The sequence below is a fragment of the Sciurus carolinensis genome, chromosome 6 (genome assembly GCF_902686445.1).
Source record: "Sciurus carolinensis chromosome 6, mSciCar1.2, whole genome shotgun sequence".
Classification (NCBI taxonomy): domain Eukaryota; kingdom Metazoa; phylum Chordata; class Mammalia; order Rodentia; family Sciuridae; genus Sciurus; species Sciurus carolinensis.
In genome coordinates, this window is record NC_062218.1 from 7,570,231 (window position 1) to 7,597,172 (window position 26,942).

General features: G+C 43.6%; 1 protein-coding gene across 1 annotated transcript in view; it reads right to left on the reverse strand.

Moving 5' to 3' along the window:
- The window catches only part of Sema5a (semaphorin 5A), a 443,089-nt gene that overhangs the window by 195,437 nt on the left and 220,710 nt on the right, over positions 1–26,942 (reverse strand). The window contains 1 exon segment of the mRNA XM_047556570.1: positions 23,181–23,226. Coding sequence (XP_047412526.1) covers positions 23,181–23,226 — 46 coding nt within the window.

Consider the following 26,942-nt stretch of genomic DNA (forward strand, 5'->3'; position numbering starts at 1 on the left):
GGGGAATAGACGGAGTTAAGGGGGAGAGGACAGTTGAAGCAGGAGGAGGGTAGAGGAGGATTCCCTGCCAACCCCCATCCTGCTCCTCTGTAGTATGGTAGTAAGTTAAGAGCCCGAGGAATGGAGCCAGGTAGCCTGAGATCTAACCAGAATACAGAGGCTAGAGATGCGCAGCACAGACAGGTTTTCCTCAAATGCAAAATCAGGATAAAGACAATGCCTTTCAATAGGAGCCCTGATGAGACCAAATCATTAAGGCTAGACCACTCTTAGCAAGCAGTCAGGTATATAATGTCTCAGGATAAGCTATGACCCACATTATATATGCAGAATTAAGGCAAGTCTAACCTATTCTTATGGTCCAGTATCTTCTGAGTGTTTTATTTCATGTATCTGGAGAATCTGGGTGGAAGTCATTGTTCTAATGGCCATATTACTCAGTGTAGAAAAGATGGTTTGTCTCCATTACACCAATAGCAACCCTGTTACAAATGACAACTTATCTAAAGGATATTTAAGTGAGTTCAATTAAAGACTTAAATGCAGAAAGGCTGCCATGCAAATTAAAAAGAAGTTATGTAGCTGGGGTAAGAGAATAGGGCACTGAGCCCCACCCAAGGAAAGGAGTGCAGTCTAAAAACACCAAATATTTTAAAGGATCAGGAAAAAGGTTATTAGTGTATAAAATATATAATTAAATTGTAATCTGTACATCCATTTATAGAGTGATCTTGCCTTTGAGGTTGACCAACCAACCTCCAACTCTGTTGGCTATATTTAAATAGCTGTGGCAAACTGAGATTAGGCTACACCTGGTGGAAGACCACATTCTTCTTAAAACAGCGGAGGGTGAAGGACTCATGCTGCGCCCTTCTAGCAGGAAGCTGCACGTGTCTGAGGGGACATCATCGGTAACTCTGCGACTTTTCCGTGAAAGTGGGAAGGTCTCTGCATTCTATTTGAAAAATTGTTCTTTCCACAAATGAACCTCTTAACAATCAATCTCTTAACAATTGATGCCTTTTCACTTCCATTTGTAATGCTATGAAAAAAAATTGTAATAAGGGGTCAAAATCTTGACTTATGGCCTAATTAAATTTTTAAAAAATTAACTGAAATTTAAAGCAAGTTAACAATGCCACAGTAAGACTTCAGATAGTTTCACTAGCAATTGATTTATTGAACATGCCATGCACAGTAGACAGTGTTGTTAAACTTGAGTCATTTGTTTCTGCTTTTTTCCAATTTATTTGAAGCACATGCTATTCTCTCAAGTTTACTATTCCTGATTCATGAATCTTTTGGTATAAATCCTACCTATGACCTTGACCATGAGCAATGAGTTTTAAGGTTATGTAAATTTGTTCCACTTATGCTTCAAGATGGTAAGGGCTGTTTTAATTCTGATTGCCTTTAAAAAGCACCTGATTTTAAAACCATATCTTCATTCATACCTGTAAGACTAATTAAAAGTCAGAAGGTAAGATCTCGACATGCCAAGGTAAACACACGACAGATCTTTTCTGACTCATTTACATTGTGGTTACCTGTGATTCACAACTATATATTCCTCATCTCTTCAGCATTCATGGCTGTGTTATACTCCATTGTCACAGGGCACAGTCTTATGCTATGCTTATGCTATTATGGGCTTGCTCAGATTTTATAATGCTTAAATGCTTTTTAACTATATATTTTCCTTTATGATCAAGCCCGGTTTGGCTCTATGTTCCTATGCTCTGATTACAAAGGGGAATTTTCATTTTCTAAAGTCTTGGACCAAATATAAATATACAACATCACTGAGAAAGCAATCTGATCCAGGAGTAATGCATTATGATTTTTTTAATTTGATTTGATTTGATTCATTGTGCACAAATGGGGTACAACTTTTCATTTCTCCGGTTGTACATGATGTAGACTCACACTGTTAGTGTAATCATACATGTACATGGAGTAATGATGTTTGTTGCCTTGTGATTTTTAAATATCAAAATTAGTTAATGAAAAGAATGCCTTCTGTAATATTTCATGATTGTTAATTTCAGGATTTGCATGGCACTAATAGCAGTAGGTGTAGAAAAGAGATAAGGGGAGGGAGGGACAGTGTTTCTTATGTCTAAGACACGATACTCCAAACCACATGATTAAAAGAAAAAATGATGTGGCAGCCCTGTCCTGAGGCGGCTGTGACTGATCGAGTGGGCTCAGCAGAAGCTCCATGAGCTCCTTCAGGACAAGGCCACTGAGATGCATGGTGGAGAAGGGGTCGAGGTGCGGGTGAAGCTCAGAGAAGACCACCATGTCTCTTAAGTTCCTTTACACAAAAACAAAAGAGGCGGGAAGAGGACAGAAGATAATGTGGGGTGGTGGTTACCTTGGAAAAATCCAGTAGCAGCTAAATGTATCAACTAAAAGGTATCATGCTTTTTCCTAAGTTCCATACCACGGACTCAACATGTCTATGTGAGGGTATCCCCCTAAATTGACATGCTGAAGTCTTAGCCTCCAAGGTGTCAGCATCAGGAGAGAGGGTCCCTGGGAGGAAACTGAGTTGTAAGGATGCAGCCCTCGTGTCAGCATTTCCCTGATAAAAGAGGCTCGAGAGAGCCCCTCACCCCTCACATCCTTGAGGACACAGCAAGAAAGCATCATCTGTGACCCAGGAAGTGGGCCCTCACCAGACACTACACCCACCTTCATCTTGGACTTCCCAGCCTGTGAAAGTGAGAAGAAAATTCCTGTCATGTGTAAGTTACCCAAACTAATGCATTTCACTGCAGCAGCCTCAATGAACTAAGTAGGACACACACTCATACACACAGGATGGAAGAATGTATTGCTGTAAGCTCGACTGATCAAAATGCCACACGTTCATTAAAATTCATCATGCTATGGGTTAAATTGTGCCACCCCACAAGAGCATGCTGAGGTCCTATCCCCCAGCACCCCCAAGTGTGACCTCAGTTGGAAATAAGTTTTATAGAAGTAATTAAGTTAAATGAGGGCCTTAGGGTGGGACTAAGAGAACATGACCAGAATTCTTAAGAAATGGGGAAATATGGACATGAAGTCAGATAAACACAGAGGGAAGGTGATGTGAGGACACAGGGATGAGACAGCCATGTGACTACAGCGATGGGTTACGAGCCAAGAAGCACCGGGGATGCCAACAGTGGCAACCACCTGGAGCTGGAAGAGGCAGGAAGGCCCGGCCCCCACAGCCTCAAGGCACAACATGGTCTTGGCAAGACCTGACCAGGTTTCTGGCCTCCAGGGCTATGAGATTAAGGATTTCTATTGTTTTGAGCCACCAAGTTTCTTGTTATTACCACAGGTCTAGGGAACTAATGCAGATGGGTAGCATAAAAGAACCACAGCCCAATCTGTTTTTATCTGTTAAGTATTTGAACAGTTTTTCCCCAAATAAAAACGTATAAATCACAAAACTTTTACATAGGTTAATATTCTAGTGCTGCGCTGATTGATTCAATTTTTAAGAATATTAAATGTGAAGTCCATTCTCTGACATAGAATTTTAAACAGAAATTGAAGGAAAACATCTACAGATTAAGGTTCTTTTTCAATATGTGAGTGGTAATTGCTGACATTTTAGCAGCTTTAAAAATATACAGGGTGACATCTTCAGTAAAGGAGGATGGTATTCAAAGGCTTAAACAGGACCTCATTGTGGTATGATTTTCAAATATCATTACCATAATATTTTAGTGGTGAACCCTCACAGGTTCCTCCTGTGCTCCCTGTAGAGTGGAAGCCATCAGGTTGGGTAAATACATCCCTTATGGAGCTTCTAGGAGTGTGGGATCCAGCCAGCTGGTCATTTGGACAGGCTTGATAAAGCAAGCCCAGAGTCAACCGTCCATGAACAGCACACAATCAGTCAGATTTGCTGTGCCCTCAATATTAATTAAGCATTGATGGTGAGCTCAACAGTTCAGAGGAAGGGGCATCCATAGCAACTGGCCATGCAATCTCAACATTTTAGAGCTAAAAGGTTCCTTGGAGATCATCTCTCCATCTGGTTCAATACTGTGGAGGTGGAGAGAAACAGATGAACGGGGGCAGGGGAGTCGAGGAAGCAACAGCCCGGCATCAAGGGAACCAATTAAAAAACTACCTGCAAGGAGCTGGTGTACAGAAGGAAGCAGAGCACAGAAGGAAGGTGTTGGGTCTGAGCAGGGGAAACAGCAAGTGCAGATGCAGCAGGGAGGTTTGCATGCAGCTGCAGATCAGACAAACTCCCAGCGGGCAAGCAGGTGGGGTGATTGCTGAGTGCCTGTCTTGTCCGCTTGCCTGGGAATCCTCTCAGAGCTGACCTACCATCTCATCAGCTGAAGGCTGGAGGCTGGCCAGTGGAATGGGGTGGGTCGATGAGGAGGAGTTGGCAGAAGAGTTGCACCAGTGACCCGAGGCGACATGGGCAGGCCTGGGCTCACGTGTGGACAATAAGCATCCTTTAAGCATGGCCGCAGGCAGACTTTCGTAATTTGCAAACATCTGTCATTTGAGCAGGTTTTGGGAAGAAGGCCAAAATTTATAACATCTTACTCTGCACTCTCACCTGAAACCATAAAGAGTCAAAGAATGTCCACGGGAATAACTTGGCAGTGCCAAGTATGCTGCTACCGATGGCGGCCATGCATTCTCCAGCACAGAAATGACCCGTCCAAGTGTGAACACAAAGGAAAAGGCATCTACCTCTCACCTCTCCCTTCCACAGGCATGCCTGATGCTGTCCCCTGCATCTGCCTCAGGGCCTTGGGGACATTGCATAGCCCCTGACATGAAGCAGGGTCAGTGCAGTGGGGTCCCCTCACGCTCAAGGAGTCATGTTTCAGGTCCCTCTGATATCAACTGTGACAAGGAGCTTGTGGGTGTCATGGACCTTCAGGTAAGCATAGGTACAGCGGGAGGAAAGGGGCCATGGTTAGAGACCCGCCCATGCTCCACATTCCAACTGTCCCTCCAGAGAAAATCCAACCCTCCCACTGCAAGTACAGGAAAGGCAGAATTTACACATGCCCCTGTGTCCTCTAGCCCCCTGACTCTCTGGTCTCCACCTCTCCTCCAGAAAACATCACCCAGGCTATGCCAGGTATGGGGACATTCTGTGCTCTGCTCCTGGCTGTCTTTCCTGCAGAGGACATTTGGTGATGTCTGGAGACGTGTTCGGTGTCATCACGGGGATAGGTGGTCACCACAGGCATCAAGTGAGTGGGGGTCGTGGATGCTGCCACCTCTGTCCTACAACCTATCCGCCAAGGAGAGCCCATGACAGGGAATTGTCTGGTCTAAATGTTCACAGTGCTGAGGGTAAGAATGCCTGAGACAGAGATGAAGGGAATCATTTAAAAAAAAGAAGAAGAAAGAAAGAAAACAAAAAACTTACAGCTAACACAAAGAATTCTCATGTTACCGCACGTAGGCAGGAGCTTGCTATGGTTGGGATGTGAGGGGCCCCTGAAAAGCCCCTGTGTTAGCACAGGAATATTCAAAGGCAAAGTCACAGGACTGTGAGAGCTGTGGTCTGAGTCCTCAATCTTAGTTTGAAGGAACCAACTGGGTGATAACTGTAGGCAGGTGACTGTGGCTAGAGGCGGGGTGGCACCCGCAGGGACCTTGCCCTGGAAGGGTGCATCTTCCCTATGACCCCCTCCCCTCCCACTCTGAGCGAGCAGCTTTCTTCCACCACACTCTTCTGCCATGTAGTTCTGCCTCACCTAAGACCCAGGGCAATGGACTCAGCCGACCATAAACTAAACTTCTGAAACTTTAATGCCAAAATAAATTTATTCTCTTCTAAGTTGTTCTTGAAGGATATTTTGGTCCAACATAAAACTAATACAGACCTCTTCCAAACAAAGAGGCATAAACCCAGGAAGATCTGCTTCTAATGACTCCCAAGAATACTATCTGCACTGGGCTGGATGATACACCTATTTAAAGCCTGGAAATGCAGCCTTATTTAAAGAAAGGATCTTTGCAAATGTGCTAATTGAAGTATCTCCAGATGAGATCATCATGATTTCATCTGGTGGATCCTAAATGCAATTATGAATATCCTTACAAGGGTAATGCCAGAGAAACCTGAACACACAGAGAAGGCCATGTGAGGATGGAAGGAGAGATGGGAATCACAAGCCTGGAAAGGCAATGAGAGATCCCCAGAACCTTCCACCGGAGTGTGACCCTGCCAACACCTCAATTTCAGACTTTCAGCATCCAAAACTGTGAGGGAGTAGGTTTCCATGGTTTTAACCACTAAACATGTGGTGATTTGTTATAGCAGCACTAGGAAACAAATACATTGCCTAATAGATAGTAAACACTGACTTAACTCACACTCTTGCAAATGACCGGAACAGACTGATTAAATATACCTTCCAAATGAACTTTCTGAAAACTGTACTTAGAAGCCAAATGTGTTGCTCATGAGCTAAAGGATTCATTCAGCCAATGATAATGTTTACTTTCAACAAAGGTAAGTTACTTTTTGTATATGCATTAGACCCAACACACTAAAGACAGCTTCTTCTCTCAAGAGATGACAAATTTTAGGTTGTTTATTAATAAATATCAGGAGACTCAAATTAAATGTTCAGTGCCACAAAAATCTGTCCTAAGAAGTTTTTATGTGACCTGCAGATAGAAGTAAAATTATCTAAGCCTATAGGACTTGCTTTCTGGCAAGTGATTAAAACTTTAATCCCATTTAGCATAAATCAAAGTTTTTAAAAATGTTATAACTGAAAGACACAAGTGGAGAGAATAATATTCAAGCACAGACAAGTCCAGAGAATTCAGAATATGTCTCAAGAATGCTATGGTGCCAATCCTACACACAGTGGCCTCTGTTGGACCTTCTTCCTCTATAGGCTCTCCACGGTGACAAAATGACTGCATGTAGTCTGAGCTAATGATTGCAAAAACAGAGATGGGCCTGGTTCTCTTGGGGGACACGGCATCATTATTAAGGCCACTAACTCTGTGTCGTAGTGCAGCAGGAGAGTGCTGTACTAAGGGCAGGCTTGCTGGGTCATGTGCCCACCTGAAAGAAATGAGGAGCAGAAGGTGAGTGTATTAGTTTACTGCAGCTGCTGTAATAAGTGCCATGATTTTAGTCATTAGCTCATGATAACTTTAGTCTCTCATGGTTTTAGAGGGCAGACCAGAAATCAGCACCTCTGGGACAAACCCAAGGTATCAGGAGAGCAACGTTCCCTTGAAATGTTCTAGGGGGATCCATCCCTTGCTTTCCTAGTTTCTCGAGGCAGCCAGAATTCCTCAGCTGTGGCACAGCACTTGGGCCTCACGGTCAGGTCCACCATCTCTGCTGCCTTCATGTGGCTGTTCCTTCTGACGTATGTAATCTCCCTCTGCCCGTCTCTTACAAAGACCCTTGGGATTGAACTCAGAGGACGCCCAGACAATCCAGGGTCCTCTTCCCATCCCAAGATCCCCAACTTAATCACATCTGTGTCATGTGAGGCCACTTGCACAGGTTCCGGGGGTGGGACGAGGGTGTGGGTGTTTCTTGGAGGGCGGTTTTCTCCACCACGCCAGATCACCGTCAGGTGTGCCGGGGCACAGACGGGAGGGTCCCGGGAGCTCCAAGAGGAAAGAGGCAAGCAGAGCAGAGGAGGCTCTCACAGGGCGCTCTCGGCCTCCCTGCAGCTGCATCCTCTAAACCCAAGGCTGCTTCAGCTTCACCGAGGGGCAAGAAGCAGACAGCGGTGGAACGGCGTGTATCCTTTCCACTCTTTCGGATCTCATGTTCCTCAGCCCGTGAACCCCAGTCATTCTCAGGTTACCCAGGGCAGATGCCCATGATGCTCAGGGAGTGGTCTCAGAGCAGAGGCATTAGAGCTGCCGGGACACGGGTAGGTCCTGATCCATCTAGACAAAGCCGGACCTTCAGAAATGTGGCAGAATCCCTGGCTGCAAGGTTTAGATATCTGTTGTCCCCAAGCCAGCACAGCAGGGGACTGCATCCACAGTGAGAAGGCCCATGTCCAGGTGTCCAGCACTCCCCTGACTCCTGGGATCTGAAGGTGAGGAAGAGACTCCGGCACAAATGCTAATGCAGTGCAAAAAGGTCTAAAGCTGCATTTTTCTCCCATGAGTCTCTTTAAATTATGCATTGATATGCACGTGCATCTATAACAATGTGACTCTATGGCAGATAATTTGGAAAATTACAGTAAAGTATAAAAAGCACAATCTAAACCACTATTTATTTCAAACATTAAATTTAAATTAAACTTAAAAAGAGAACTTGGGATCAAATTGAAGGAATTCCCTGACTTCATAGTTCTTCATCATACGTGTCAACTCTTAAAAAGTGGGGATCTTAACAGAAAGCTTATGAAAAAAAGAAAAAAGTTAAAAAGAAGTTTGAAACATGTAGAGGACTGAGTTATTAAGGATGTTGTCTACTCTTAATCATATCTCTTCATAGCACATATTGATGGTTTCAGGTAGCAAAACGTAGATCCAGTATTTAATAAAAGCAATCTTTTGGGCTGGGGAGATAGCTCAGTTGGTAGAGTGCTTGTCTTGCAAGCACAAGACCCTGGGTTCGATCCCCAGCACAGCCAAAAAAAAAAAAAGCAATCTTTGAGAACTACAATGTTTAACAAATCTTATATAACATATTTTGAAAAAGAAAAACAAAGTTTAAAAAGCTTGGTTGTAGCATAATTCTCAAAAAGATACAGAAGACAAAGATGAGCATTTCTCAAGCAAAACATCCCATTTATATAAGACAAATAACTTGTTTGGAAAAAATAAAATAGGCACCATTGAAAATTGATTATATCATGGATTGTACTAAAACCTAAGAGATTACACACAATTAAATACTATATAAACCATTTTGCATTTTCACCAGCAATGTATGATGGAGATTCCTCAAGAAAACTTGAAGTGGAACCATTTGACCCAGTTATCCCACTCCTCGGTTTATACCCCGAGGCCTTAAAATCAGCATACTACAGTGATGCAGCCACATCAATGTTTATAGCAGCTCAACTCACAATAGCTAAAATATGGAACCAACCTAGGTGCCCTTCAACAGATGAATGGATAAAGAAAATGTGATATACATATTATACACCTACATATATGATGGAATATTGCTCAGCTGTAAAGAAGAATGAAATTATGGCATTTGCTGGTAAATTGATGGAGTTGGAGAATATCATGCTAAGCAAAATAAGTCAAACCCAAAAACCCAAAGGGTGAATGTTTTCTCTGATATGTGGATGCTAATCACAATGGGGTGAGGAATAAGGAAGAATAGAGTTACTTTATATTAGGTAGAGGGGAGTGAAGGGAGGGAAGAGGTACGGGGATAGGCAGGATAGTATAGTGAAACAGACATTATTACTTCATGACTTCAGACCTACAATATGTCTAATCAGAAAAATGAGAAATTATACTCCATTTATGTATGATTTATCAAAATGCATAAATGCATTCTACTGTCATGTATAACTAATTAGAATAAATAGAAAATTAAAAATAAATAAATACTGGAATCTTTGTACTCCATATCAATTTGTGGTTTTGGTTTCCTATACTCCTACAGTTGATCAAAATCCTCCCTGTGCATTTTATATTTGGGACAAAATCTTCTGATATGTCTGCTTTCCCTGGTATATTCAGCTTTGTTTTCCCAGTAGAATTTCTAATTGCATTCCTATCATTCCTATATTTTTTACTGATAAAAATAGGTTTCATAAAATTAACTATTTTCCAGTTGGGAACCTCATGATTTGTGTAAAAATATCTATTTTTTTTTCTGGTTTAGCTATCTTTATACTACCCTCTAATTTCCTTCCTCATTTTAAAAATTTTATGGGTGCATTATAATTACATGTAAGTGGGATGCACTGTGCCATATTTATACATGCACATAACATAATTAGATCTATCTCATTCCCTAGGACCTTCCTCCCACCCTGACCCACTTGCCATCTTCCACTGATCTCCCTTCTATTATCGTTGTTTTCATTACTACATTATAATTGTTTATACATGAATGGGATTCACTGTGATATGGACATGGCAGATAGACTTCACTCCCCAGTACTATCAATGCCCTGACTTCCTCCTCCCTCTCCATCCCCTTCTGCTCTGTTTTCTTAAGATCCCTTTTTGAATCTCCTCCCCTCTTCCCTGCCTCTCCCCCTTTCTCTTTCTCTCTCTTTCTCTCTCTCTCTCTCTCTCTCTCTCTCTCTCTCTCTCTCTCTCTCTCTCTTTTGTTTCTACATATGATAGGAAACATTTGACCCTCAACATTCTGAGTCTGGATTATTCCACTTACCATGATGTTCTCCAGTTTCAACCATTTTCTATCAAATGCCATCATTTCCTTCTTCTTTATGGCTGAGCAAAACTGCACTGTGTATATACACCACAATTTCCTTTTTCATAAGTTTGGAAGAACTGTATATGAAATACCATATCTCCATTTTCTGTCAATGTGTTCTTTCCCGATCACTGTCTCTGCTTTCCTCTGGTCAGACCTTCATGCTTCATGAATACACTTTCATCTTTGTTGTTACCACAGTTAAAGTTAACCCTGCACTTGATTCATAAAGAAATCTACAGGACTTAGAATAAAGTGAATCTGCTCTGTTGTAACCCATATACAATTTGTTCGAAGAAAGAACTTTCCATCTCTTGTTGATTTTTTTCTTTTCTTAGTATTTCTTCTTCAAATTTCCATGCAATATGGTCCTTCAATTGTGTCTTGATTTGCGCACTTAGCAACATATATTTTCGGGCTCCTATTCAGTCAGTCACACCCTTCTCCACATCAGCACAGACACATTTTCCCTCTCTCAAGGTTCTGAATATTGGCCTGTACTGATTCTGCTTGTACATGCAGTGGTTACACACTTAAAATAATGCACATCCCATTCCCAGATGGGCCATAAAATAAGATATGACTAGGGGTTTTTTTTTTGTGCCTAAAGTTAATAGTCATCTCTTGTTTGTTTCCTTTTCACGTGGTTACTACTAATTTGGGCTCAGTTGTCAGTCTCCATTTTCTCCAAGTATGCGCGAGCACCTCCGGCAGCCTGTATTGTTTTCTTGGAAAGAACTCTGCACCCGCCTCCCCCTAGCTCCTGAAACCACAGCAGACTGGTCCACAGGCGCCTGCCCTATGCATCCTATCCCTCCCACCCCCCGCTTCTCTTTTATCTCCTGGGATTCACACATTTTTCTTCATTTTCCATCTCTTAATCTTTATTCAAATTCACAGATTTTTTTTTCAAATTTGTTTTCTAATTTTCCATTGGTATTGTCAATTTAATAATCAAATATTTAAAATAATCCATAAATGAAGTATTTTCTTTGCTTTGTGGATGCATTGGTTCTTTGGGGGTTTCCTCTGCCCTGTTTTTTCCCCCTTTTGAATTGTAATTTTCTGGTGAATTTCTGCAGTCCTTGATTAGTTCTGTCCAAATCTTCCTCTGCTTTCTTGGATATATTAATCAGTTATTCAAAGTCACTTTCTGCTAACTTTGCTAATTGGATCATCTGTGGGTTTAGTTCTATTGCCTATTTAAATCTAATTTGTCTGTCAAGGAGCCCTGCCTCTACCTGTGCCTAGAATACTTAACCGTATACTGCAGCTGTGGATAAAAGAGTTCCAGAGATTGCAAATTAAGCCAGTTCCACCTCAGACTCTTGCATCAGGGAGTGGCTTTTCCCTCGGTGAAGCAGACTAGGGGTTGTGGGAGAGATGGAGGCAGGCCTGAAGCAGGATGGGGTGCAGCCGGGTGAGATTCAAATATAAGTCGTCCTCCTAATCTGTAGTTTTGCTTCAAGGTTACAGTTACCTGCAGTCAACAGCGGTCTGAAAACATTAGATGGAAAAATTCCAGACTAAAACCCAATTTCCAGGATACAATAATTGGTAAGTTTTAAATTGTATACCATGCTGAAGAACACGATAAAACCTCACGCAGTCTCACTGGATGCCTTCCGGAAAGAGGATCATCCCTTTTGCCAACATATGGACATGGAATCTGCTACCCACCTCTTAGTCAATGTCTGTGTTAAGTAACCCTTTTTGAGAAAGAGTGGCCATAATCACATACTTTTTATTACAGTATATTGTTATAATGATACTATTTTATTTGTGGTTTTTGTTACTCTCTTTTTATGTCTAATTTTTAAATCAAACTGAATTACACATATGTATAGATAGGAAGAAATAGTTCATATAGGCTGCAGCACACTCCCCTGGGACTTGATGTATGCCCTGTACATCAGCGGGGGCCAAGGGGGTCCTGGGCTACTGATTTGCCTTGAGTTCGTAGTCAGAGAAATCCTGAACATTGATCTCCTTGGTCCCATAAGAATGTGGGAAGTTCCATGTGCCTCACACGTTACCAATGTACTGAAAACAATTCCAACAATTGGTCATGTGTTTAAAGCCCATCAGGACTTCAACTTACAACTAAACCCCACTGTGACTGGGACATCTTTGCTGATTTCTCTTTCTAAGCACCACCTGAATGAGACGCAAAATAATCTCATCTTCTCTCCTCAGATTTTACTGGTTCTTACTTTCAAAAATTGTCTTCTGCCCTCAAAATGATGTATCAGGTTAGAAAGGAGACACTTATGAATACAAAACCATCCAGAAAGCCTACAGTACTTTCTGGAATGTCATCCAACGCAATATTAAAGTTTCTTTGATGCCCTTTCATTTTCTTGAACTCTCACTGCTTCATCCGAGGTAATTAGCTTTTGTTACCTATTACACTGAATTTACATGGTGGTTTTTCTCTGTTCTTGTGTCTTTCCAAATTTCCAAAGAAAGGATGCTTTCCATTCTTCAAAAGTCTTCAGATTTGGGGAATATACATGATCCCCTTTCCTGTGTTCATAGCTATATTTCCTTATATAACTTCATTGTCATTTGCATGACTGCTTTTGATGAATGAAAGATCAGTACATGGGTTCTCTCCATTCTCCTGAATCGGAAACTAAAAGATTCCAACTATTTTAAAATTGCCTCTGACTCCAATACACATTTATTCAAATGACTATTGGCATGAGGGCTTTAGATGGCAAACATAAATGCGATGCCACACATCATCAACATCATTTCCTTACAAAATAAACAACTCTTAATGGAGAACTTCTGCATGGGCGACATGCCTCTGTGTGATCTAGAACACACCTAAATAAAAACTGAATAGCTCCCAAAAGTTAAAAATAGATTGAATTTCAAAAAATTAAGTTGTTCAATCAATGCTTATAAAACCATTGACAGAATCATTTGGCACTATTTACAAAAGACTGAATAGCCCTCAGGTCAGTGAGGTTTGGTAGGAACAGGTTAAACGTTGTAATTTAATGAAGAAGTAAAATATGAACTCTTACAATTTAGCCACAAGAAGACAGGAACAGAGGCACAAATCTATCATACCAGCTCCTCAGAAGGCTCAGGAAGGAGGATCACACACTTAAAGCCAACCCAGCCACTGGAGATGTAGCTCAGTTGGTGGAGGGTGTCTGGGGTCAGTCCCCAGTACTGTGAGTTCAGGCAGGAGGACAAAGCAGGAGTGCCTGACAGACTGAAGCTAAATAAGGCAGAGCCCACTGCAGCTCTACCATCTACCCGTAGCTCCTCTCCCCAAAGCTATCAGCGTTATGAATAAATCCAAGAGGACAAATGATTCACGTGTTGAAAAGTCACCAAATCAAGAGTCTCAGTCCATTCACTCCGGAGAACTGTAGGCCAGTGTGACTCATATTATTTCATTTATATTTCCTCCTTCTTTTCATTTATACTTGGCTCCTAGGTAATTGGGAGACTGCAGCTCCCACAATGTATAATCTGTTAGCCAAATAAGAATCCCATTACTTAAATGTGAAACAAAGGTTTGCCTGGTCGTCAGCTTATCTGTTGGTGCCAGGATTTGGGGAGGGATGTGGAAGTGAAGCGATGAAAGCAGGGCAGAGTTCTGAGCAGCCCATTCTTCAGCAGTTACATCAGGCTCTGGGGCCATTTTTGAAATGGAAATAGAAATGCATTTTAGATAAATGACATGAGCCCCTCCATTTATCGAGCTTCCAGTGATTGTCAGACAGTGTTGGCTATTGGCTTACAGAAATTTCCTGAACTCATTTCACAAAACTAAATGATATACATAGCTTAGAAAAATATTTGTGCATCTTCAATTTAGTTTTTGATGCTGCAAGTGAGGCAGAAATTCAGAAACAGAGAGGAACACCTATTAAAAACTAAGGTACAATACAATGGAATGCATTCAGTTATAAATTATATACTACATTTTTTAGAAGACATAAAAACACTTCATTTCTTCAGTAACAGAGACTAGTGTTTGAGTAATCTGGGTCTAAAATATCAAGATGAGTCCAAATAAGATCCCTAAAAACATTGAGGAATTCCCATGACAGTGGGCAGTACTGAAGCTCTACCCAGCTCTGCTGACAGAGCCGAGGGAGTGTCCTGCCCTGGCTCCCTCAGCATGGGCTGGCACTGCTCACTGCTGGCCCCTGCTCTGGAGAGACACTCTTGGCTGTTGACAGTCACTTCCGCAGGAGGGGCATGGCCTCCTCCAAACTCTGCAGGGCACGGCTGAGGACTGAAGGACAGGGGGCAGGGAGTGGGTCACACCTTGCCTAACAGCCTCATGCTGTCTCTTCACACTCCACAGCTCCGGGAGGGCTCCGGGCATATTCCCACTCAGAGACCATCCTCGCCTACTCCCTTCGTCTGCAACAGCCTGCACTTTCCACCCCAGAACGGACCCCTGACGAATCTCAGGCTAATTCCCAGAGAAGCTGACCTCAGGACCATAAGTAAACTACAATGACAAATTCACAGCCACAGTCACTGCATCCCCACAGTGAATGGCAGGAGCATGGCAGGTGGCACCTATAGGTGCAATCCAGGGGCATTTGGTTCATGATGAGGCAACTGTCCTCTGAAGCCCTCTACACCCAAGTCTGCAACCTGACCCCACCACAGACCAGCAGATTCGCCTTGATTAAATGTCACAAACTCTCTGGGCCTCAGCTCACCTATAAAATATTGAAAATACCTGTGCTTAGTGATGCTGGACAGCTCAGTGAGATGATGCTTGCATAGAGCTTGTAAGGCCACAATCAAAGCTGTCCAATCATTATATTGTTGTTGACATCATTATTTTGTGACAAATTTGGTCATAAAGTTAGAGTGAATAAGCATGACACCAAGTTCAAATTAGTAGGGAGACATTTTCTTAAAGAAACAGGAACCTAGGCATTGAAAGCCATGACAGAAGAAATAAGGAGAAGGAGGAAACACATTAATACTTTAACGCAGTCAAGGACTTCAGGGATAATTCAGTTTGCACTTCTTCCTGAATCTCCTCTCCAAAATATACTGTGGGAAAAATTGAGGTCCAGAGAGGTTAAGTGGTTTGTTCGGAGTATTGCTGCTTGTTATTTACAGAAATGTTAGAAGCATGAATACATGTTTGTAAACAGTAAAAACGTCAGAATGGTGGGAGGCAGGGATGGGGGAGAACAGGGAGTGGTTAAGTGCATTCCTAGGGGTTAGTCTTGTTTAACTAAGCAACGTCCAGGAGAAAATCTGTACCTGCCAATATCTGAAAGCCTGAGTTTTCTGCTCCTTGCAGGAATATACTCAAGTGATACTTCCTAGATGGCCTTGCAGTCGTATGAAGCCATGGGATAGAATTACAGCCAGTGAATCTGGGCAGAGGGATGGGTCATCATTGGCCAGGTGCACACAGATCTCCTCTGCATGATCTTCCACTTTTCCCCCATGCTGCCCCTAGAGGTGTGGGCTGAAGATGGGGACACCATAAAGTAGAACACATTGCCTTTCTGAACAGCAGCATGAAACAGAGCCCCCAGACTACACTGGACAGGCATGGACATGAGAAGTAAATCTTCAGCATGTGAATATTTGGTCCCTGGGAAAATGGGGTATTCTGTTAATGGCAGTGAACTAAGTTGACTAATACTCTCCAAACCAGTAAAAGCTCAGTCCTCGTCTGAGTTTCAAATTATCAGGAGAATTTTCCTTTAAAAGTTATACATAAGCAACTATAAATCCCCCAGGAAGTTATGAAAAAAAGAGTAATAAATGTGTTTGAAAGTCTTGGTAGATGAAACAGCTTTTGACAGGAATTACACCAAGGAGCAAGATGCAAGAGACTGGGATCTGGGGGAAGGGCTACCTATCTAGGGTTCCAACTCACTGGTCAAGGTCTCCCGACACCATGCATTTGCTGTGCAAGGAGTGGAAACAAACCCATCAAGGACACACTGCCTGATAAAGTGAAACGGACAAAAGTTACCCAGCCTCATACTGTGCTCACTCCAAAAATATCTGTTGAGAACTCACTATGTACTAGTTACCAGAATAGACAACACACATTTCCTCAAAAGTACAAATAGTGAATCGTTTCGGCTTTGTAGATGAGATAGTCTCTGTAGGACTGTTCAGTTTTTCAAGTTAACAGCCATAGACAGTTAAGTAAAGGAATGGATGTGTGTTCGAATAAAACTTTATTAGTCATATTGACAATATGCAAATAAATGGGCATGATTGGGTTCTAATAAAACTTTAACTGTGATCCACATGCCCTAGTTTGCTGAACCTTGAAAAATCTTAGTAAAGGCAATATTGAAGATCCTTCCACTTCTACAATGCTAAGCTTTTAAGAACACATAAAGAAAAGAAAAAAAAAGAAAGTTAGGGATCATGATTTTTGAGAGCTACAGGGGAGACCAGTCTCTTCTGACCCAGTAAATATAAAGCATAATTTTAAAAATTAATCAATGTGAATATCTCATTGAAATTTTTTTCTAAATTATTAATTAGTATATCATTCTTTAAATTATACAGAAGCTTTCCAACAGAGGGTAGTTATATTATAGTGTTATGACCCATGAGACAGGTTATTATAAATGGACTCAATTTATTTTTAAATTTAATTTCATATTAATAAAAAGAAGTAATTTAAACTCAAGAGTCCCAGTAGGTTCTTAAGAAATAGCCACTAAGGTTTCATACATATCTTGGGTTATATATATGAAGAAATCAAAAGAGATAGATTCCTAGTGTATCAAAGATCTTATAGATTCAGTCAAGAAATCTCAGTGTTATAGACTAGAATAATGGCTTCTTCAGAATACATGACAACCAAGACAAAGACTGCACTGGACAGTCATGGACATGAGAAGTAAGTCATCTAACATAAGGAATCACCTAACTTAAGTTTTCTCAACAGTAGCACTAGAACCATTCAAAGTCAGATAATTCTTTTCTGAGTGTGCTGTGCTCTGCAGGATATTTATAACCATCTCTGGTTTCCACCATGACATGCCAGTAGCAGCCTCAACCTCCAGCTGTGACCCAAGAAAATATCCACTGCCATCGTCACATGTTCCCAAGAGATGAAACTGGCCCCAGCTGAGAACAACTGGTTAAACGTTGACAGGAGGGGCTGAGGAGATAGCTCAGTTGGTAGAGTGCTTGCCTTGTAAGCACAAGGCCCTGAGTTCGATCCCCAGCACCCAAAAAAAAAAAAAAAAAAAAAAAAAAAAAAACGTTGACAGGAGTTAAAACCCAATTCCCCAAACCCAGATATATAAAAAGAGAAATTAACATCTACCTCAATTTTGGAGAGAGTTCTCTACCAAAAATGATCATATAGTCAGAAAGATTCAACAGTTTTCAATTTAGAAATCATAGAGGCAGGTGGCAAATTGGAACACGGGTTTCAATTTTTCTGCTTATTCCAACAGTTGTGTGTGAGAAACAGGCAGTGAATTCTTTTCCCTTAGTAACAAAACCATGTATAAATGGATTTTGAGCTATTTCCCAAAAGAACATTAGGAAGATAGTGAGGTTGAATGAGCAGAGGCCCCAGGTGTTCCAGAGCTGCTACCTCAGTTCATCATGGAAGAATCTCAGAGGGGCAAGTGTGGCTGGTTAGTCCGGGGCCACCTGCATGTTCACATTTCAAAGAGTTTTGTTCTTGTAAAATGACTACCATGATCCCGGCAAGAATAGAAGCAACGCTGAACACTCACATCTGTCATGACACCAGGTAGGAGAGATGCGTAATGGGAACTACCACTGTTGCAGAAAATGGTCTTCAACAGACCACAGAGGCCATCTTCAGTCCACACTGAGTCCCAGGGATGCACCACGTCAGGCTCCAGGGGAAAGACGCAGGACAAACGACAGCCGGTTAATATTTGATTCTCCAGTCATTGGTGAAAAACAGGTTTTACTTCCTCAAATTAAAAGCTACTCTTGGATTTTCTCCTTACATTATTGAAGGAGATGCCTGCTTGAAATTCCTAACAAAGATTCTAAGTGCAGCCTTTTTACTTCATGGAATGTGAACATTCTTGCAGCGATGCCAAGAATACTGCCTCAAACAGACCACGTTCACTAGGGGTATGAGAGTCGCTGCATCCCGACCTGTCAGATCTTACTTCCTCAAAGACTCCATTGCTGATGTCTCGATTATCTAGGGAGACAAGAGCCTCTTGGGCAGAGCAGAGGGGACTCTGATTTGGGACCTGTTAGCTCTCTGTATCAGGGTTAGTGTGCAATCTGATCTTTCAGTGGTCTTTCATTCTGAAATCAGCTCATGAATTCACCATGGTTCCACAAAGTTGAGTCACCTTACGACCAGGTTCTAGGGACAGCATAAGGTGGGGACCCCTCACTGAAGGGGGATGAACTCAGGGGTGTCCCCGAACCTCCCACAACCTAGAAGCATGGAGGCTGCTCAACCTAAGGAGGCACATTAAATCCTGGGGCACTGACAGAGCAGGGCTTGCTGGGGCTCCAGAGGTCTGCTCAGGTCACTAGATAAAAGGAAAAATGGACGTTTTCTTCAATATCTACTGCTGATGACTGATGTTAAGTCAACACAGAGGCAGAGAATTTGAGGGTGTGGAAATGTACAGAAGAGCACTGAAGACAGGGACTGGTGTTTAAGGAAGAGCATGTCAGAACCCAGATCGCCTGCCTGTGCCGGAACCTTCCTCTGAGCTAAGTGTGCACGCCTGTGTGTGTCCAAGTGCCTCTCAGCAGCCATTTCTTACTGCTTTTCTTGACTTTAGGAACAACAATGTGAAGTTTACCTTATACCTCATAAAGTTAAGGTAAAAATGATTGAGAAAGGGTGAAATATACTATCAAATATCAAGACATTAAACTGTTTCCAGGTATTTATTTTGAGCCTACCAGCTACCAGTAACCTAATCTAATGACTGACTTTAATACAACACTGAGGATACAAAGACAAATAAAGACAGTGGAATGAACCGGACATGACTTTTCCTGTGTTCATATATGAATACACAACCAATGTGTACAACCAAAGGAATAGGAGGTTATACTCCATGTATATGTCAAAATACACTCTACTGTCATGGACAACTAAAAGGAACAAATAAATAAAAGATATTAAAAATTACACCTTCCAACAGAGTGAATTTGCACAGGAGGCAATGACGGCACACCTGTGGTCAGAGGCTCAGCAGGCTTGAGGTCAGAGGCTCACACGTTTGAGGTCAGCCTTGGCAACTCGGTGAGGCCCTAAGCAGTTCAGCAAGGTACTGTCTCAAAATAAAAAATAAAAGGGCTGAGGATGTGGCTCAGTAGTTAACCACCCCTGGCTTCACTCCCTGGTTAAAAAATGAAAAATAAAGAGGAAGAGAAGGAAGAGGAAGAAGAAGTACTAGTAGCAGTAAGTGGTAGTAAAGGCCCGAGGGTGTGAAAGACCTCAGGGGACACCAGCCATCCTTCCTTGGGAGGGGTCACAAGGAGGTGACAGCTGAAGTGAGACTCAGGACCCCTCCTCTTCTGCAGATAGAGAGCAGGGTTAAAGCGAGTAGAGAGAGAGGAGAGCAAGAGAAAGCCCTTGAAGCTGGGAACACTGTTGGTCTGGGAACCAGTGGGCGCCCTGACTTTGGTGGACAGGTTAGAAGGTCCCCATGGGCTGTGCAGAGGCGGGTGCAAGCAGCCACCCAGAGGTGGACGCTGCTGTCTGGCAGAGGGGGCGGGATCACCCAAAGCCGGCCCGTGCCCAGGCCTTCCCCGCCTCCCTGCCTCCCTGCTCTTGTCTGCCTTAGGTGTCCTTGGCCTCGGGCTCCCATCCTGCCACATTTAAGCCATGATTTCCTATCTTTGGAGAGAGAAGGAGGGAGAAGATGATTAGCCTGAGATACAAAAACAAGCCCAGATGATGGTTCCCAGAATTTGCCTAGAGTCATGGGAGGCATGTGAGTCACGGCGCCTGCCGCTCAGTTTACAGCTGCGCTGCCCAGCAGGCGGCCCTGCCACTGGACACAAGCCCACGTAGAAACGCACTGAAAGCACAGAATAAGCACCAAAATGTGTTACTTATGAAAAGGAATGCACCGTATCCCATGAACTTCTTGTAATGACTCCATATTCGAATTATGATATTTTAGATACATGATGTAACTCAAATACATCACTAAAATAATCCCCCTGTTTCTTTGAACTGTTTTCAATGTGACTATGGGAAAATCTTAAATTACTTATGTGGCTCACATGCTTCTCTCAGACAGCGCTGTTTACAAGGCCCGAAGAGCCGTTTGCTGGCCTTTGTGCTCATTCCTTTTTGTTAGCCTTGGAAGTAGTCATTTGAATTAAAATAAAATATTCATAGAAATCAACAAGACCTCTTTCCTGGAGATGTGTAAGGAGAAAACACTGTCGTGAAGAACTGCCAGTTTTATCCCTCTCCACGCTAAGTAAACAGCAGGCCACAGAACTGCAGAGCCAACTCCGGAGTGTGCAGGGGTGAGCGGCACTGCGGGTCGCCAAGGGCGTTGCGGGAGGCTGTGTCCCCAATGCCACCTCTCAGCACTCACTGCTTGCTTGGCCTGTGTCTACAGAGGAGGCTCTCGCCCCTGGTACTGCTGACCAGAGCAGCCCTCGGCCCATCAACCCCCTACACTTGCCTCCCCACAAAGGCAGGCAGTCACCACAGAGGCAGCCGCCATGGACAGAGGACAGTGAGCAATATTACATGCACATGTTAATGGCAACATAATGTCAAGAAAAGTCACAAGAATGTCACAAAGGATCCTCATGAACCCTTCGACGCTATCCCCCATGAACATATGATCACATTTGCTTTATCATTTTTCTGCCTGCATATATGTGCTTATCTTCTGTACATATATATGCAGTGATTTTTAAAATTACCCAAATGACAGCTTTTACCCCCATATATTTCAGTAGGCTCTCCCACAGGGCAAGGGCACTTTCCTCTGCAACACCGTCACAGTTACCGACGTCAGGGGGTCGGTATTAGCACATTTCTATTATCTTATCTACAATCACAGTCTATAAGTCATCCCAATATTTCCCTTAGAGTAAGAAAAAATAAAATACGGGTCCAAGATCCAATACGGATCGAGCGATGCATGGCTGTCATGTTTATTTGTCTTCTTCGGTGGTGGGATAACTCTTCACCCTGCTTTTGTATCCTTTATGACTTTGATATTTGAAGGACAGAAGCCAGCTTTATGTAGGACAGCCCTCTGTCTGGCTTTGTCGGGTGGTTCCTCACAATGAGACTGGCTATGAGTTTTGCTAGAATCTTCCTGTGTCCTTCTCAGGGCAACTAATCACTGGACTCTGTCCTGTTACTGGGGAGGTCACTTTGCACTGCCTGGTTGTAAGGTATCTGCCAGGCGTCTTCACTGCCGTGTTGAAAGTTATTATTCATAACTAATAACTAGCTTATCGGTAATTCTGTGAGACTGTGTAACTACCTTTTGGTCATCAAACTCAGATTCAGCATTTTAGCAGTCAAGGATCATTTTTGCATTAAAAAGTGTTTTGGTGTGAAGACTGCCAAACCATGATTCTTGAATGAAACCATTCCTCCCGTGTTTATTCATTGGTATTTTATGGTAGGAGCGAGCAGACCCTTTAACCTCCCACACGGATTTGTGTCTCCTTGTTTGAATATGTTCATGGATTCTCATTTCTAACCTGCTACTGTGATTATCTGTGTCGACAAGCCAGTGATTTACCATTAATCACTCTCACTTCACAAAAGCAAAGCCCATTCATGGAGAAGTCACTACGCTTATCTCTTCCGCCCATCTCACTTCATCTCCTCTTGATGGTGAGGCTTGGTAGTGGTTTGTAGCCATTTTGCCGATGAGGAAACCAGTAATTGCTGACAGACCTGGAGCTAGATCACAAGCCCAGGTGAAGGGTGTTCAAAGATCTTGCTTTTACCAATATTAGCTTTGGCTGTAGATTGTCATATTTCAAGACCCCAACAAATAAAAGATAGATTTAATGTTAAAATGTAGCTCCAAAGGTTCTGAATGTTCACAAGGACAAGCATTATCAAGAGAATAAAATCTTATGATAAATTTCTCCCCAGTTGCTTCTTAGAGCCCAAGACATGAGGATTGAATTGTTGAAGAACATTTTCCAAACTGCGCCTGGCCCAGGAATCCTGGCATGGTCCACAGTGAATTTGAGAATCTGTGAGAGAGACATTTGTGTCCCAATCATCTTCTTCTCTTGAGACCTTGATTATCCCACCTTTCCCAAAGACTAGGGAGATAGAGAGGGCTTTTACAATTCATGTCTGCTACTGAAATAAATATTTAGGCACAAGGATCCATGACTCTGTCTCCCAATAGCAGTAACAGAATTAAAAATTGTATTTTGATATACCTTGTTTATTCTTTGATCTGTGTAGATCCCTATATTTATATTTATCTAATGAGAAACAAAAAGAGGAAACTAAGACACTTCATAAGAACATGATGGCTAAATGAATCACACTCCATAACCAACGGGTGCTCTCAGAGAGCAAAGGGACGCTCGCAGACTTTGCAGGAATGTCCTTGAGTTGTCTGTCACCTGGTGGAGAGTAAATCAGGATGTCTCCCAAGAACGCAAGAGGCCACAGGGAAGAGGAAGAGGCTGGTTGGGAATTAACGAAGGTGGGACTCACATCAATGGGGCAGCCCAGAGACCTGTGGCCCGACCAGCTGAGCAGCAAAACCCTGCCCTGCCTTGACCGGCACCTTTGCTTCTGCCTCCATGCCCTCAAACAGGGACCTACCTGGATCAGAGACAGGTCTTCAAGCTGCAGTCTGAAGAGGTAGTTCCTACAAGACACAAGAGGAGGGCAGGTTTAGTTTTAATGAATTCCAAAAGCCTCAGTTCATAAGTATTATGAAACTAAAGGACAAGAACACATAAAGATTTGGGCTTCAAACTTATCCTTCTGCTGGATCAATATACAGAATATATAAAGAGTTCAAAAAAACGTAACACCAGAAAAACTAGTAATACAATTAATAAACCGACAAAGAGAAACTCAAAAGAAAAATGGCCAACAAATATAAGCATCATTTCTAATAGCAAAAGAAGCCATCTTAAATATTTAACAGGAGGGAAATGGTTATATAAACCTAATATATCCACAAAATATTCAACAATTTCAAAATCAAGCTTGATCTAGCTGGGTGCGGTGGTGCATGCCTATAACCCCAGCGACTTGGCTGGGGGAAGACGGCAAGGTCAAGGTCAGCCTTGGCACTCAGCAAGACCCTGTCTCTGAATTTAAAATAAAATAAAATAAAATAATTATGTTCACCATTTTAGGGAAATTCAATCAGATCATTTCCTTCATATGTGAACGCTAGAGAAAAAAGAAAATCATTAAATGAGGGAAATACAATCAAAACCACAAACTAAGATTCCATCTCACTTCAGTCAGAACACAGTCATCAAACAAACAAGAGTAAATGCTGGAGAGAATGTGGGCAAATGGGGACATTTTTATGCTGCTAGTGGGATAGTCAATTAATAAAACCACTAAGGAAATCAGTATAGAAGTTCCTCAAAAGACAGGAATGGAACCACCATATGACACAGCTACACCACTCCTCGGTATTTATCCTGAAAGTATTAAAGTCGGCACACTGTGGTAACACATCCACACCCATGGTATAGCAACGCCATTCACAACAGCCAAACTGAGGGACCAGCCTAGCTAGGTTCCATAGGTTAAAGATGAACGGTTAAAGGAAATGTGGTATGTGTTCCCAATAGAGTATCATTCAGCCATAAAGAAAAATGAAATCACAGCATTTACAGCAAAATATATAGAAATTGAGAACATTATGATAAACACAATAAACCAAATTCAGAAAGTTAAGAGTTGTGAGTTTTCTCTCATATGTGAAAGTTAAAAAGGAAAAAGGTGGGGTAAGGTGGGTGGGGGATCTCATGAAAATTCACAGGAGACCAGTAGAGTAGAGGAAAGGGACCACAGAGAAGGAAGAGGGGAGGGAGAGAATACCAAGGAATGGCAGTGGCCAAATTACATCATTAAATCATGTGCACCTACAAATACGTAAGGATGAATCCCACCGTTATGGATGATTATACTGTACCAATAAAAGTATGGAGAAAGCTATCCTGCAGAGAACGTGCCCAGCTCAGAGAACAAAGGCACTCAGCCTGTCGACAGCTCATGGAGACTGACTGGCAAGAGAGCTCATGAGTAAGTCCCAGTGTGGCAAGGTTGGCTCTCTCCATCTGCACGGATTAGAAAAGGACATGGGCCTTTGATCCTGACACCGAGTTTAACTTCAGTAAAGTCATACCCAACTACTCCTGTGAGCCTCATCTGATCCACCAGCCCTGTTCACTGAGATTTGTATGCTGGAATTTGGATGCAACCTGCCGTCTCGGTAACGTGGCCCCCATCCTGTTGAGGGATCCCGTTCAGCACCGTGAACTTGTTCGTCCACCCGAGGACACTGATGCGCCGAGGGTTTGAGTCAGCTCTGGGTCCCACATGAGACACAGGAAATCTGAGAAATGGAAACTCTCAGACACACAAGGAATAGCAGGGCCACCGTGCTGCAGCTTTGGGGACGACCCACTGCCCACTGTCCCGGGGCCACGCTGACTTCTAGCTGAGATCGCGTGCCTCCCTGCCAACACACGAGGCAGCGACCAGGGCAGCAGCAACAGCATTCCAGCTGAAAGGAGAAGAAATCACTCGGTGTGAGGGGAAGTGGGAAGAAAGCACTGCCTACAGCAGAGAGCAGGCCCTCAGGGTGGACGAGGGCGGGCAGCGGTCTGGAGGACCGAGGGGGCTGCAGGACAGTTGCCCCAGGTTACTTCTACAGCACCGTGAAGAAACTGCCAGTAAGAAGCAAACGCAGATCACGTCCCCTGCCACCACCTCGGGGAGGGGTAAAGGTGCAAAATATAAAAACTGGACATGCCACTCCAGTGGAACGGCAAGGGGCAGCCATGCCAGGCCAGCACAGCTTCAGGGGACCAAGAAAAGGGGTTGTGCCCAGAGAGAGGGAGGACAAAGCACCCAGAGGGGGACATCCAGCAGCATCTGTGCACACGTGCTAGAGGGCAGGCAGGGACGAGGACTGGCACTGCCCTGGGCACCAGATTACCACCATCCCTCCCACACCGTGGGCATGACGCCACCTCCCGCAGAGTGAAGCCTGCCTCCTGCCAACCACAACAGCCTCTCCCCACACGCCACTGTCTCTGCAATTTAACCCCTGATATACTGCCAGAGAAGCTTCCGGAAGCAAGGCTTGGCATGTGCCTTCCCTACCACAAAGCTGTTGGGGGGACCTCCCTGTCTTTTATTACAGCAGACCCAGCACCCTCAATGCAGAGCCAGGCCCCAGGTCCTCTGGGGAGCAGGAACACCACAGGAGAGTCCATTTTTACTTAGTCAGACACCAGAGAGAGGCCAGGTTCCCAATAGGAAGGTCATCTGAGGGCGAGGAAGGTGAGCTGGGTGCACAGGTGGGAAGGTGAAGATGCTGAGGGACCACAGAGGCTGCCAGTGCTCCACAGCTGCCCAGGTTCTCAGCTGCTGTGCCACAGACACCCACACCCCCGCTCAGGGAGGCCAGGAATCCACACACACGGACGCATCTCTCAGTTGAGGGGCCAGCAAGGGGCACCAGGGGCGATTACACACCCTGAGCAACAGGGCTGTGCCCTCACGCTGTTTGCCCTGGGCTGGCCAGCTCGGCCAGCTGCCCCTCTGCCATGGGAGGCAGTGTTCCCTAGTGGCTCAGAGTATTTGTGCAAAGAAGAGACCTGCTACCATTCAGCCTCGGGAAGGAAGAGATTCCACTCTAGAGCTGTCTTCTCAGCAGGAAAATGGAGCTGACTGTCACGTCTACCCCGCAAGTGGCGTTCTGAAACTTAAACCCAAGGACACTACTAGAATGGAGCCAGACCCAGCACTCCATTAACAGTAGCTGTAGCTTCTAGCTGAAAATGAAAACCACTGAAATTCCAGACATGCTGGAATTCTCAGCAGCTTCTCCACACACCAGGACAGAGAGAGGGGCTCTGCCCTTCAGCAATTGCAGGTTTCAGGCAGCGGCGACACAGGCACCCCGGGTCTTCAGGGACGGGCTGCTGGGGAGGCCCAGCAGCGGTGCCACTGGACTGGAAAGCAGACAGTGTTGGTTTTCTTGTCTTCATCTGAGTCCAGTGAGAGAAACGACCATGTCTTCAATCAATGTGAGAGCTTTGGGGGCATCCCAAGACTCGTATTCCTGCTCGGTTTTTCCCTTACATAAGCACATGTATACATACATGCATACGTGTGACTCATACGTGTGTATGTATGTGTGTATGTGTGTGTGTACAGAGGCAGCCATCAGTCGACAATGTCCACCTTGGACACTTTCTGAAATAGTAGCCTTTGTACCAAGGAAGAGACAGAAGTGCCCTCTGGTCACTGAGGAAAGAAGACAGTAGCCACATGCTCTGCAGAGCTCCAAGCAGGAGAGCCGGAGAGGAACGTTCGAAGCCCTCT